This window comes from Pelodiscus sinensis, chromosome 13 (genome assembly GCF_049634645.1).
Source record: "Pelodiscus sinensis isolate JC-2024 chromosome 13, ASM4963464v1, whole genome shotgun sequence".
Lineage (NCBI taxonomy): Eukaryota > Metazoa > Chordata > Testudines > Trionychidae > Pelodiscus > Pelodiscus sinensis.
The window spans coordinates 240,340-254,099 of NC_134723.1; the positions used below are offsets into that span (position 1 = coordinate 240,340).

Genomic DNA, 13,760 nt, shown 5'->3' on the forward strand with positions numbered 1-13,760 from the left:
TTCTTGAGGTGACATGTATCCAGTCAATATGGGGATAATTAAAATTCCCCATTATTATAGAGTTCTTTATTTTGGTAGCCTCTCTAATCTCCCTCAGCATTTCAATATCAGTATCGCTGTCCTGGTCAGGTGGTCAGTAATATATCCCCACTGCTAATTTCTTATTATTGGAGCATGGAATTACTATTCATAGCGATTCTATTGAACATGCTGATTCACTTAATATTTTTATTTCATTTGAGTCTACATTATCTTTCACATACAGTGCCACTCTGCCACCCACCTGGCCTGCTCTATCCTTTCGATATATTTTATATCCCGGTATGATTGTGTTCCACAGATTTTCCTCATTCCACCAAGTTTCAGTGATGCCTATTATGTCAATCTCCTCATGTAGCATGGCATACTTGTGTGATTAAAAGTGGCCATGCAGAGCATGGATGCAACGACTGTTCTACAGCTGCAACAAGACTTGTGCTAAGTAGAACACATGGCCAGAAAACATTAAACAATTCCAGGTTAAATGCCCCAGAGTCAACCTGTAGAGGCCCAAAAGTAAATGGTAATAAAGACTATTCAGTGCTAGTTAGGCTACAATTTTGAAATGCCAACCTCTAATTTCTAACAGTATAGGTAACACTAGTTATGTTTCAGAGGGGGTAGCTGTGTTAGTCTAACTTTAACTGGGTGGCCCATTACAAAGCCAAATTCTCCTGACTTTAATATCTGCATTCTCACATCAAAAGCTGTAAATGGGACACATCCAGCCCACTTAATTAGCCTCATTAATAGAGGTCCTACAATTGACAGGCACTTCCGCTGATATTACTTTGTTATTCTCTAGGGTGCCACAGGTTTACTAAGTAACTTAAAGATGCTAACCATGTAAACAGACAGTTCCTGCTGATCACTGTTGATTCAGAAATCAAAAGAAAATATTAACATTTAGATGAATCTTGACTGAGATAATGTCATTGTCAAGATCTCTCTAAAGTTTGTGATAGACATCAGGCAATTAATGGAAGATAGCTTATCCATTAAGCAGTTGAATTGCCACCTGGTTAAACCAAAAGACTATTGTGTTCCCCCACGCGAAGGGGCTCCTGGAAATGTCTTATCTTACCTTGGTCTTATATCTGTTTGGATGCTCATGGGGAAAGCTGCAAGCTATGAGATCCCAGGATATTCTAGTGCCCCTTTAAAATGGAAACTTTCTGAAAGTCTCAGATCTGCTTGAGGTTTCATACAGGGGAAACGTAAGCCACAAGGATTGAGGTCCCAGACAATGGCTGGAGTCATCCTGGACATGGATTTTGGACTAGAACCATGGACTAAATTCTAAAAGTTCTTTGCAACTACAAGATCACCATCTCTATTATGTAACTGAACCTTAAGGATTGAACTCACATCTGTATGCATACTGCTCTTAACCAATATTCTCCCACTTCTTTTTAAATGAGTCTTAGTTGAGTTAATAAGAATTGGCCATAAGCGTGTGTTTGGGATAAAGTCTGAAACATTCCCTGACCTGGAAGGTGATGTATCTGATCCTTTGGGATTGGTAGAACTTTATTTCAAAGGGTATCTAGGTGGGTACCTGAGGCTGGCTACTTTAAGGGTTTAGACTCCGATTGACCGATAAGGTAAATATAACTTTGCTGCTTGGTAAATATAAATATTGGAATAACCACCAGTTTCGGGAACAGACTGTCCCATTTCTTGCAGTGCACCCTAATTGAGTCACCTCAACTAGCTCCCTTGGGATCCCACATATCACAACTTGCCAACTACAGCAGATTATGTTGCTCAAGCAGGTTATCACTGCAGATGATGGCAGGTAAACCTTGGCTTCCAATAGAGTATTGACTGAACAATACTGTTGGGAATGCCTCCATAACGGATGCACCTCTGGTACCTGGAGCTGCATGCCATGTGCAGAGCAGGATGTGAAGTGAGAAATACCTATGTTTCGAACCATGATTCCTTTAAGTTCATCAACCTGGGCTTGTGTCTCCGCCATCTGATCAGTGCCCTTGTTCTCCGAGTGGTGTTTCTGTAACAGATGAGTTGAATCAGTGATGGTCCAGATCTGTTTAGAATGAAAACCATTTCTCTAGTCTCGATTCCTCATTCTTTCATAAAGAATTTGCTGATGGGGTGATAATCCAAACCTTTACAGAAGGAGTAGGGAACCTAAAGGCATGCCTGGATCTGGCCCCTGAGGCTCAGTGCTCCCCCCAGCACTGGGGAGCCTGTGCTGGCACTCCAGCTCCCCCCACTGCAGGGCTGGAGCACACAAAATCTACTAACCTGGACCCCTCCTAGGCTCTGGTGTGCAAGGGGAATGTGGGGAGGGTCTTTCTGCTTCTCAGTCAGAGGCCATGTCAGTGAGGGTTTGTTTCGTCTTTTTTGCTTCTCACTTGTGTGTGGCCCCCGACTGATTTTTCTGTGGGTCAGTGGCCCCCGACCCAAAAAAGGTTCCTCACTCTTGCCCTACAGCACCTTTCAAGAGATCCCAAAGTGCTTCACAAGCACTCTAACCCGAGAGAAATGATGTCCCACTTTTACAGAGATTTGACATATGCAGAACCAGACACCTGCCAGCTGCCCTCATCGCTCTTATGTAGGAGAGCCAAGTTGGTTTGAACAATTTGCACTTTTGGCCATTTCCTTGGTCTGCTGTGCAGGAGCCTGCTGCTGTGGGCAATGAGCCACAGGTGTCCTGTGCGCCATACCTGGCCTTTCTTCTCCCTTTAGTCCTCAATTACTCCATCAAGAATCCCAGCTGCTTTTTTAAACAATCTAGAAACTCCAGAGCAGCAACCCTGAGTGAGGCTCTTCCAAACAAACAGATCAAAGAGCCTAAATGGGCTGAGAATCATGATGCTAAAAGACCTAGCTGCCTAGAATGCGGCCACCAGTTACCCGAGCTCTAGGCTCAAACTCTCAACTCTTGCTGGTCCTGCATTTCCAATGCAACTTCATTCTAGAAAGGTCACTGCTCTCCTCATCCCCTTTTCCCGTCTCTCCCCAGCCTCTCCCATGACACTCCACCAAGAAAACCTTTCTGCAGCTGAGCTTATAGTTAAGGCACATGAAATTTAAAGCCGATTGGCCTTGCTCTACTGTGACGTAGTGGGGGTACTTGCTGGGCTGTGGTGACCCTGCTGTCTGGAGCAAGACCCAGCAGGGAAAACCTCACTAGGCAGAGATAAGGCCAAACTTGTCGAACCAGTGGCCAGACACCCCCCATGGAGAGGAACAAAGGAAGGTGAATGCTGCCCTGGACTGGGGGGCAGGGCTGCAAGGGAATTTAGTTGTTACTGTGGGAGAGCATGGAGGAGACAGCCTAGGGAGAGGAGCTGGAGTTTAGGGGCCCAGTCTCCCCCCAACTCAAGGGGGCCTGAGGCATCCTAGCCCAGTTCTGTGACCAGACTACATCTGTGCTATGCTGTATCCTGGAGAGGCAATAAACTTCCTCTATTCCACTGGCTGGTGCAGTCTGTTTGTGCCATCTCGGGGTGCAGGAGACGGGGAACCCCCAACACGCCGTCACACTGGTGTCAGAAGTGGGATGCACTGCACCCCGTGGATGAAGCTTCCAGCGGTGAGCGACAAGGCGCTGTAGAAGCAAGAGCCCTGGAGCCAGGCGTGCTGGAGACAGAGCGAAGCGGTTCCTGGGAATCGTGGGGCGCTGCAGCACTAGACTGGTGAGTCTGCACCGAGGGGCCCAGCGGGCAGATGGCCTACGCCCGACTCTTGAAGGCAGAGCTGGTGGGGCTGTGCAGAGAGAGGGGCTTGCCGGTGCGGAAAGCAACCAAGGCCCAGCTGATTACCCAGCTGGAAGAGAATGACCAGCCACGGGGCCAGGATCTTGTCCCCAGGGGAAGCAGCCAGACCCCCCCTGAGAGTGTGTCAGGCTCAGAGAGGGGGAGGAGCGCTGGAACCCACCGGAGAGATGAGACAGCGTCTCCCGGGAGGCCTGCAAGCCGTAGCCCATCTAGGGCAGGGGCCAGCCCAGCGGAGCTGCGGCGGCTGGAGATCCAGCTGCGGATGAAGGAATTGGAAGTACAGGACAGAGAGAAGGACCGCCAGGACCGAGAGAAGGACCGCCAGGACCGAGAGAGGGAGCGCCAGGACCGAGAGAGGCAGCGACAGCATGAGCTGGCCATGGCAGAGCGGAGAACCTGCGGGGCCCCGGCTGCGCCAAGAGTGGATGGGCCCCAGAGTCCCGGGGATGCCAGGCGCTTGGAGAGGCTCACAGTGGCCCAATTGAAGGACGTGGGTGACATAGACGGGTTCCTCAGCTCCTTTGAGAGGGCCTGTGGGCTGCAACAGGTCCCCCCAGCTGACTGGCTGCAGGAGCTCGTCCCCGCACTGAACCAGGAGGCGGCCGGAGTGCTCAGTCAGCTGGAGGACCTACAGCCAGGGGATTACAACCGAGTCAAGGAGGCCCTGCTGCACAAGTTCGGGCTGACCCCCGAGATGTACAGGAAGAAGTTCCGGGGGGTACAGAAAGGGCCACGGGAGACCTATGTGGACCTGGCCTCCCGCCTGGCGCAATACTGCCGCAAGTGGGTCTCGGGACTCGGAGCCCAGACCGCAGAGAAGCTGCTCAAGCTGGTCATGATGGAGCAGTTCTATGAAGCGTGCCCACCCAAACTGAGGCTGTGGCTCAAGGACCGGAGACCAGAGAACCCCCAGGAGGCCGGGAGACTGGCGGATGAGTTCACGGAGAGCCGGTCCGGGGGTGAACGGGAGTCCCGGAGAGAAAGAGAATCGCGCAGAGACCGGTTCTCGGCGGAGCAACGGAGAGAGACACCTCCGAGGCGAGCCCCAGGGACCAGGACCAGTCATCGATACCCCAGAAAACCAGCCAGGGCCCGGGCAGAGCCAACCCGAATGGGCCCACAGAACCTAACTTGCCATCGCTGTGGGCAACGAGGCCACAAGAGGGCTCAATGCCCCAGGCGCAAGAACAGGTCCCATGGCCTGGGACGTTCCAGGGTTAACTGGCTGGGGTGGGAGGAAGGGCAGGCTGGCCCAGAGGCAGGGGCTGGCAGGCAAACCTCAGCTCAGAGAGAGGGGAAGGATGCTCAGTGCACCTCCCCATGGAGGTCTGACCCTCGGGAGACAGATTTATCCGTGCACCGGGTGGGGGCGGGGCGGCCCCTACGGAGGGACTGCCTCGTACCCCTGGAGGTGGATGGCAGGAAGGTGACGGGTTTCTGGGACACGGGGGCGGAGGTGACGCTGGCCCGGCCCGACATAGTGGCCCCAGACCGTATGCTACCCGACACTCAGCTGACACTGAGGGGCATAGGCGGCACCCCCTTTGAGGTACCTGTAGCCAGGGTGCATCTGAAATGGGAGGCCAAGGAGGGCCCCAAGGAAGTGGGGGTGCACCCGCACTTGCCCACCGACATGCTAATGGGGAGTGACCTAGAGGAGTGGCCAGACGGACCCCACAGGACGCTGGTCACCACCCGTAGCCAGAGCAAGCGAGGGGCTTGCGGCCCGGAACTCGAGGAGGTTCCCCAACAGGGGGCCCAGGGCCCCGTCCCAGCAGACCTAGAGTTGGACCTAGGCAGTGGGGGGAACCACGGCCCTGTCCCAGCCCCAGCCGCTGAATTCCAGGCGGAGGTGCGAGTGGATCCCTCCCTGCAGGCCCTGAGGGACCGGGCTGACCTGGGTGCCGCTCAACCCCTAGGAGGAGATTGCCAGGAGAAGTTCCGGTGGGAGAGGGGATTTCTGTACCGGGAATGGCTTTCCCCCGGGACGGTAGGCAAGTGGGGGCTCCAGCGGCAGCTGGTGGTTCCCCAAAGGTATCGCCGCAAGCTGCTACACCTGGCCCATGACATCCCGTTCTCGGGACACCAGGGGATCCGGCGCACGCGGCTGAGGCTGCTCCAAAACTTCTATTGGCCGGGGATGTTTGCAGCTGTCCAGCGGTACTGCCGGTCCTGCGACTCCTGCCAGCGGGTGGGGAAGGCCCAAGACAGGAAGAAAGCTGCATTGAGACCCCTGCCCATCATAGAGGAGCCTTTCCAGAAGGTGGCGATGGATATTGTGGGGCCCTTCAACAGAGCGACCCGGACAGGGAAGAAATACATCCTGGTGGTGGTGGACTTCGCCACCCGCTACCCCGAGGCCGTGGCCCTGCCCTCCATCGAGGCAGACACGGTGGCAGACGCACTGCTGACCATTTTCAGCAGGGTGGGGTTTCCCCAGGAGGTTCTCACGGACCAGGGATCCAACTTCATGTCGGCCCTGCTCCGGTGCTTGTGGGAGAAGAGTGGGGTGCAACACACCTGGGCCTCGGCGTATCACCCCCAGACCAACGGGTTGGTGGAGAGGTTCAATGGGACTCTGAAGCAGATGCTACGGACCTTTATGCACAAACACCCGCAGGACTGGGACAAGTACCTACCCCACCTGCTGTTTGCGTACAGGGAAGTGCCCCAGGAGTCCACGGGGTTCTCGCCGTTCGAGCTGTTATATGGGAGGCGAGTGAGGGGCCCCCTGGACTTATTGAAAGACGAGTGGGAGGGGAAGGTCTCCCCGGAGGGTGAGCCGGTCGTGGAATACGTCCTGACATTCCGGGAAAGACTTGCCGAGCTCATGGGCCTGGCCAGAGAGAACCTGAGCAGGGCCCAGAGGAAGCAGAAGGTCTGGTACGACCGCAATGCACGGGCCCGCGCCTACGCTACCGGGGACCAGGTGATGGTCCTGATCCCCGTGCGGAAGAACAAGCTGCAAGCCGCCTGGGACGGCCCCTTCAAGGTGGTTAAGCAGCTGAACGAGGTGAACTACGTGGTGGAGCTGACGGGCCGGACGCGCGGCCAGCGGGTATATCATGTTAACATGATGAAGCCGTACTGGGACAGGGAGAACTTGGTGCTGGCCGTGTGTAAGCCCTGGGAGGAGCAGGGGGAGGATCCCCTGGTGGGCCTGTTCCCTGGGACCGGAGAGGACTCTTCGCTGGAGTCAATTTCCCTCTCGGACCAGCTCACCCCGGCCCAGCAGGCCGAGATCCGGGAGGTGCTGCGCTCCCACCAGCAGCTGTTCTCCAACAAGCCGGGTCTTACCAACCTGGCTGTCCACCGGGTGCAGACGGGCACTCACCCCCCGGTGCGCTGCTCCCCATTCAGAGTCACAGGGAAAACAGCCCAGGACCTGGAGAGAGAGGTCCAGGACATGTTGGCCCTGGGGGTGATCCAGCTGTCCTCCAGCCCCTGGGCCTCTCCCGTGGTGCTGGTTCCCAAGAAGGACGGGTCGATCCGGTTCTGCGTGGACTACCGGAAGCTCAACGCCATCACGGTGTCCGACGCCTACCCGATGCCAAGGCCCGACGAGCTCCTGGACAAGCTGGGGGGAGCTCGCTATCTCACCACCCTGGACCTCACCAAGGGCTACTGGCAGGTGCCGCTAGACCAGGAGGCCAGACTGAAATCGGCTTTCATCACGCCACTGGGGCTCTATGAGTTCCTGGTCCTACCCTTTGGCCTCAAAGGGGCGCCGGCCACCTTCCAGCGCCTGGTGGACCAGCTGCTGCGGGGAATGGAGAACTGTGCCCTAGCGTACATCGATGACATCTGCGTCTTCAGCCAGTCCTGGGAGGACCACGTGGCCCAGGTCAGCCAGGTACTGGATCGGCTGAGGGAGGCCGGGCTGACCGTAAAGGCTGGGAAGTGCAAGGTTGGAATGGCCGAAGTGTCCTACCTGGGCCATAAGGTGGGGAGCGGCTGCTTGAAGCCAGAGCCGGCCAAAGTGGAGGCCATCCGGGACTGGCCTGTGCCCCAGACCAAGAAGCAGGTCCAGGCTTTCATTGGGATGGCGGGGTACTACCGGAGGTTTGTGCCCAACTTCAGCTCCATCGCTGCCCCAATCACAGAGCTGTGCAGGAAGGGGAGGCCCGACAGGGTGGTCTGGACGGAGCAGTGCCAGAGGGCTCTCTGTGCACTGAAGGAAGCCCTGGCCAAGGCTCCAGTGCTGGTAAACCCAGACTTCGACAAGCCCTTTATCGTGTTTACTGACGCCTCGGACACTGGGCTGGGGGCGGTGCTGATGCAGGCGGACGAGAAAGGGGAACGTCACCCCATCGTGTACCTGAGCAGGAAGCTGCTGCCCCGGGAGCGGAGCTACGCGACCGTAGAGAAGGAATGCCTGGCCATGGTGTGGGCCCTGCAAAAGCTGCAGCCGTACCTGTTTGGCCGGCGTTTCACGGTGTTCACCGACCACTGCCCCCTGACCTGGCTGCACCAGATGAAAGGGACGAACGCCAAGCTGCTGCGGTGGAGCCTGCTCCTGCAGGACTACGACATGGAAGTGATCCACGTCAAGGGGAGCGCCAACATCATCGCCGACGCGCTGTCCCGTAGCGAGGGGCCCGAACTTCCCCAGGTCACGAGCGGAGTGACCCTGCTCAGTTCGCTCTCGGAGGGGGGAGAACTGTGACGTAGTGGGGGTACTTGCTGGGCTGTGGTGACCCTGCTGTCTGGAGCAAGACCCAGCAGGGAAAACCTCACTAGGCAGAGATAAGGCCAAACTTGTCGAACCAGTGGCCAGACACCCCCCATGGAGAGGAACAAAGGAAGGTGAATGCTGCCCTGGACTGGGGGGCAGGGCTGCAAGGGAATTTAGTTGTTACTGTGGGAGAGCATGGAGGAGACAGCCTAGGGAGAGGAGCTGGAGTTTAGGGGCCCAGTCTCCCCCCAACTCAAGGGGGCCTGAGGCATCCTAGCCCAGTTCTGTGACCAGACTACATCTGTGCTATGCTGTATCCTGGAGAGGCAATAAACTTCCTCTATTCCACTGGCTGGTGCAGTCTGTTTGTGCCATCTCGGGGTGCAGGAGACGGGGAACCCCCAACACGCCGTCACATCTACAAATCCAGTCTTGCTGATGATGATCACTGAGAGCTGCACCTTCTAACGAACACACAGGGCATCCTGACTGGACGGAGTCTGAAGGACACTAAGAAAGGAGTGCCCTGAGACTATTAAAAGCAAGCCACAGGAGAGCTGATCCTTCAGGCAATAGTGAGGGCCAGAGCCACCCCATGAGCTGAGTTGACTGTTCACTACTGGCTTCGCAGGAGCCCTGATGGTGCCTTTGCATCTGCCCCAGCAAACCCAGGTTTGCCCTGGCAGATGCTCCACTTAAGCCTCTTCTGATAGACACGGTGGCCCAGTGTTGCACTCTGGCGGTGCTTGCCTCATCAGCAACACCCATTAATTTTCACTGGCCAGAGGACAGGCTGGAAGTGGGGACAGCAGAGATTAGGGTTAGGAGGCTGTAAGAAAAGCTGACTGAAGCCACCAAGTGACTGGTTAGCTGCCACTCCAGTATTTCCCATTTGAAACTCTGTATATCTGTGGGGGGCGGGGGGTGATCGCAGAGGTCAGAAGCTGCTTCCTCTTGCCCTCTAACAATTAGGGTCATCAACATCATTATGAAGGAAGCTGGTCCAGAGCAGGAGGGGTGAAAGCTTTCCATGCTTGGGAGGCAATTGAGGATTGTTGGATAAGCACATAAGCAAAATTGTTGTGGATCTCTTAAGCAGAAACAAGAATGTTGCCATTGTCATTAGAAGTCAATATTTAATTGAAATTAATGAGGAAGTTAATCATGCAAAGTTATGGTTTCCATGTTATCAGAGGCTATGGGAAGTCTCTTTACACAACTGTTGACATTTATAACATTCGGGTTTTTAATATGGAAGCTGAGATAGGAGCACAAATCTGTGACCAAAAATGGATTCTTCAGAAACTCTCCACTCTCAGTGCTTCAATACCTCCAAGCTGTAGAAAGGCTACATACTCCTGAGCAATGTTTCCTCTAATTTTTTCCATCCATGTACAAAATAAATTGTGTTATGTGCATTCAAGCATGTGCAGATGTGCACCACCAGTAGACACACATGCTGCTGGTGATATGCTAATCAAGTGGATAGCATTTGAATCTCTCCTGTGTGGCTACCCAAGCACTCAGCTTACTGTTCCTGAGATGTCTAACTACAAAGCAGAGTTGCTGATGAGAAATGCTTCATTGTTCAGACAGACCCGTATGCAGGAATTTCTGGAGGGGGGGCATGCTTTTCTGTAAATGTGGACCACAAGGGTATGAATGTACCCCAGATGGTCCCCCAAGTAAGCAGGGAAATCAGCCCCAGCCTTCCCCCTGGTGGCCAGAGCACGGGGGTGGGGGGGAGAGAGGCTCAGGCAGCACACTGCTCCTGCCTTCCCCTGGCTCGCTGGAGCATGCTTATTTGGGGGACCATAGTAGCACTCTTAACACCTCCCCTGAATACAGGCCTGAGCCAGAAGCTTCAACTACAGATCTGCACAAGCTATTACAAAGTACACATGCATTTCTCTCTCCATTCAGAACTCTTGCCACGGATGGGAGTGGAGTGTGATGAAGGACTTTGAAGATTGCAAATTTGTTTAACCACTTAAAGCAGTGGCTCAAACTTTCCAAACTAGTGTCCCCCTTTTCGGAGTCTGACTTGTCTTGGGTACCCCCAAGTTTTGCCTCACTTAAATACTACTTGCTTACAAATTAGACAAAAATATTAAAATGTTCCAGCATATTATTACTGAAAAATTGCTGACATTTTAGCATATAGTTATAAAATAAATACATTGGAATATTACTTACATTTCAGACTATAGTACAAAGAGCAGCATAAATAAGTTATTTTCTGTATGAAATTTTAGTTTGCACTTACTGCTAGTGCTTTTTATGTAGCCTGTTGTAAAGCTAGGCTAATACATAGAGCAGTGGCTTCCAACCTTTTTACACCCAAGATTACTTTTTAAATCTTCAGAACAGGCGAAGATCTACCGCCCCACCCCTTCCTTGAAGCCCCGCCCTCTCTATTCTCCTCCTGTCCATCACTTGCTATCCCCAGCCCTCACTTACACACTCTGATCAACAGTTTATTTTTAAATTATGCGATACATACAATTAAAATCACGTGTTTATAGTTATGGAATAAATGGTCTGTTTTGTATTCGTGCTATTTAAATCTAAAATGAAGCATTTAGAATTATACATTTTGTGGGGACAGAGTACTGTGGCTGGGGGCAGGGGAGAGGGAACAGGGTGCTGGGAGGGCACAGGACAGGGTGCTAGTGGGGACAGGGTTCTGCAGCAGGAGACAGAGTGCCAGTGGGGACAGAGTTCGGGGAGAGGGGACAGGAATGGGGACTGAGTTCTGTAGCTGGGGACAGGAGAGAGGGGACAGAGTTTGGGGAGAGGGGACAGGAATGGGGACTGAGTTCTGTAGCTGGGGACAGGAGAGAGGGGACAGAGTTTGGGGAGAGGGGACAGGAATGGGGACAGAGTTCTGTAGCTGGGGACAGGAGAGAGGGGACAGAGTTTGGGGAGAGGGGACAGGAATGGGGACTGAGTTCTGTAGCTGGGGACAGGAGAGAGGGGACCGAGTTCTGTAGCTGGGGACAGGAGAGAGGGGACAGAGTTTGGGGAGAGGGGACAGGAATGGGGACTGAGTTCTGTAGCTGGGGACAGGAGAGAGGGGACCGAGTTCTGTGGCTGGGGACAGGAGAGAGGGGACAGAGTTCTGTGGCTGGGGACAGGGGAGCGGGGACAGAGTTCGGGGAGAGGGGACAGGAATGGGGACTGAGTTCTGTAGCTGGGGACGGGAGTGGGGACCGAGTTCTGTAGCTGGGGACAGAGGAGCGGGGACAGAGTTCTGTGGCTGGGGACAGGGGAGTGGGGACAGAGTTCGGGGAGAGGGGACAGGAATGGGGACTGAGTTCTGTAGCTGGGGACAGAGGAGGGGGGACTGAGTTCTGTAGCTGGGGACGGGAGCGGGGACAGAGTTCTATGGCTGGGGACAGGGGAGTGGGGACAGAGTTCGGGGAGAGGGGCCAGGGGAGTGGGGACAGAGTTCTGTGGCTGGGGACAGGGGAGTGGGGACAGAGTTCGGAGAGAGGGGCCAGGAGAGTGGGGACAGAGTTCTGTGGCTGGGGACAGGGGAGCGGGGACAGAGTTCTGTGGCTGGGGACAGGGGAGTGGGGACAGAGTTCAGGGAGAGGGGACAGGGGAGCGGGGACAGAGTTCGGAGAGAGGGGCCAGGGGAGTGGGGACCGAGTTCTGTGGCTGGGGACAGGGGAGTGGGGACAGAGTTCGGGGAGAGGGGACAGGGGAGCGGGGACAGAGTTCGGGGAGAGGGGACAGGGGAGCGGGGACAGAGTTCGGGGAGAGGGGACAGGAATGGGGACTGAGTTCTGTAGCTGGGGACGGGAGTGGGGACCGAGTTCTGTAGCTGGGGACAGGGGAGCGGGGACAGAGTTCTGTGGCTGGGGACAGGGGAGTGGGGACAGAGTTCGGGGAGAGGGGACAGGAATGGGGACTGAGTTCTGTAGCTGGGGACGGGAGTGGGGACAGAGTTCTGTGGCTGGGGACAAGGGAGTGGGGACAGAGTTCGGAGAGAGGGGCCAGGGGAGTGGGGACAGAGTTCTGTGGCTGGGGACAAGGGAGTGGGGACAGAGTTCTGTGGCTGGGGACAAGGGAGTGGGGACAGAGTTCTGTGGCTGGGGACAAGGGAGTGGGGACAGAGTTCGGAGAGAGGGGCCAGGGGAGTGGGGACAGAGTTCTGTGGCTGGGGACAGGGGAGCGGGGACAGAGTTCGGAGAGAGGGGCCAGGGGAGGGGGGACAGAGTTCTGTGGCTGGGGACAGGGGAGTGGGGACAGAGTTCGGAGAGAGGGGCCAGGGGAGTGGGGACAGAGTTCTGTGGCTGGGGACAGGGGAGTGGGGACAGAGTTCGGGGAGAGGGGCCAGGGGAGTGGGGACAGAGTTCTGTGGCTGGGGACAGGGGAGTGGGGACAGAGTTCGGGGAGAGGGGCCAGGGGAGTGGGGACAGAGTTCAGGGAGAGGGGACAGGGGAGTGGGGACAGAGTTCGGGGAGAGGGGCCAGGGGAGTGGGGACCGAGTTCTGTGGCTGGGGACAGGGGAGCGGGGACAGAGTTCGGGGAGAGGGGACAGGAATGGGGACAGAGTTCGGGGAGAGGGGACAGGAATGGGGACAGAGTTCTGTGGCTGGGGACGGGAGGGGGGACAGAGTTCTGTGGCTGGGGACAGGAATGGAGACAGAGTTCTGTGACTCGGGAGTGGGGGCTGGGGAGTGGGAGCCAGTGGACGCAGAGAGTCCCCTGCATCTCCCTTATCCCAGCATACTCCCCCCCCCAGAGAAACCAGCGCGCGCCTGCTCCAGGGCGAACCCCTCCCCCCCCCCCCACAGGGAAGCTCCGTGCATGCGCCTGCCCCAGGGCCGACCCCCCCCCCCCCCCCGTGCAGGGCAGCGCCCCCCCTCCCCTGAAGGGAAGCCCTGCGTGCGCCTGCCCAGGGAGCCGACCCTCCCATCCGCGCAGGGAAGCCTGTCCCACGGCCAGCACTGCCCTCCCCCCATGCAGGGAAGCCCCACGCGCGCCTGCCTCGGAGTCAACTCCCCCCCACTCCCGTGCAGAAAAGCCCCGCGCGTGCGCCTGCCCATGGCCCCGCCCCGCGCCGGGAAGCCCCGCGCGAACACCTGCTCCGGGGCCAACCCCCCGCGCCCGCCGGAAACCCCCTACGCGCCTCCTGACTCACCCTCCTGTTCGGTGCAGGAGGCCGGCAGAGCAGCTAGTGCACTTCTGGCATTGCCGGAATGGCGCTAAGCCGCGGGACTTCTGAAGCCGACACTACCTCTGAGGTAAGTAGTGGGGCTTCTGGGGGGTGGGAGGGAAATGGG

At 56.1% G+C, this 13,760-nt stretch overlaps 2 protein-coding genes across 2 annotated transcripts in view; both read right to left on the reverse strand.

The window, feature by feature from the left end:
• VAMP7 (vesicle associated membrane protein 7) overlaps positions 1-13,760 on the reverse strand; it is a 58,659-nt gene that overhangs the window by 16,582 nt on the left and 28,317 nt on the right. Inside the window, exon 5 of the mRNA XM_075941228.1 lies at positions 1,963-2,053. Within this exon, the coding sequence (XP_075797343.1) occupies positions 1,963-2,053 (91 nt within the window). The remainder of the gene's footprint in view (positions 1-1,962; positions 2,054-13,760) is intronic.
• On the reverse strand, positions 2,062-13,369 carry LOC142831313 (uncharacterized). Its single transcript, XM_075941227.1, has 2 exons — positions 8,883-13,369; positions 2,062-3,120 (listed from the first exon to the last, which is right to left on the reverse strand). The coding sequence occupies exon 1, from the start codon at positions 13,186-13,188 to the stop codon at positions 12,055-12,057; it is 1,134 nt and encodes a 377-aa protein (XP_075797342.1). The 5' UTR covers positions 13,189-13,369; the 3' UTR covers positions 2,062-3,120; positions 8,883-12,054.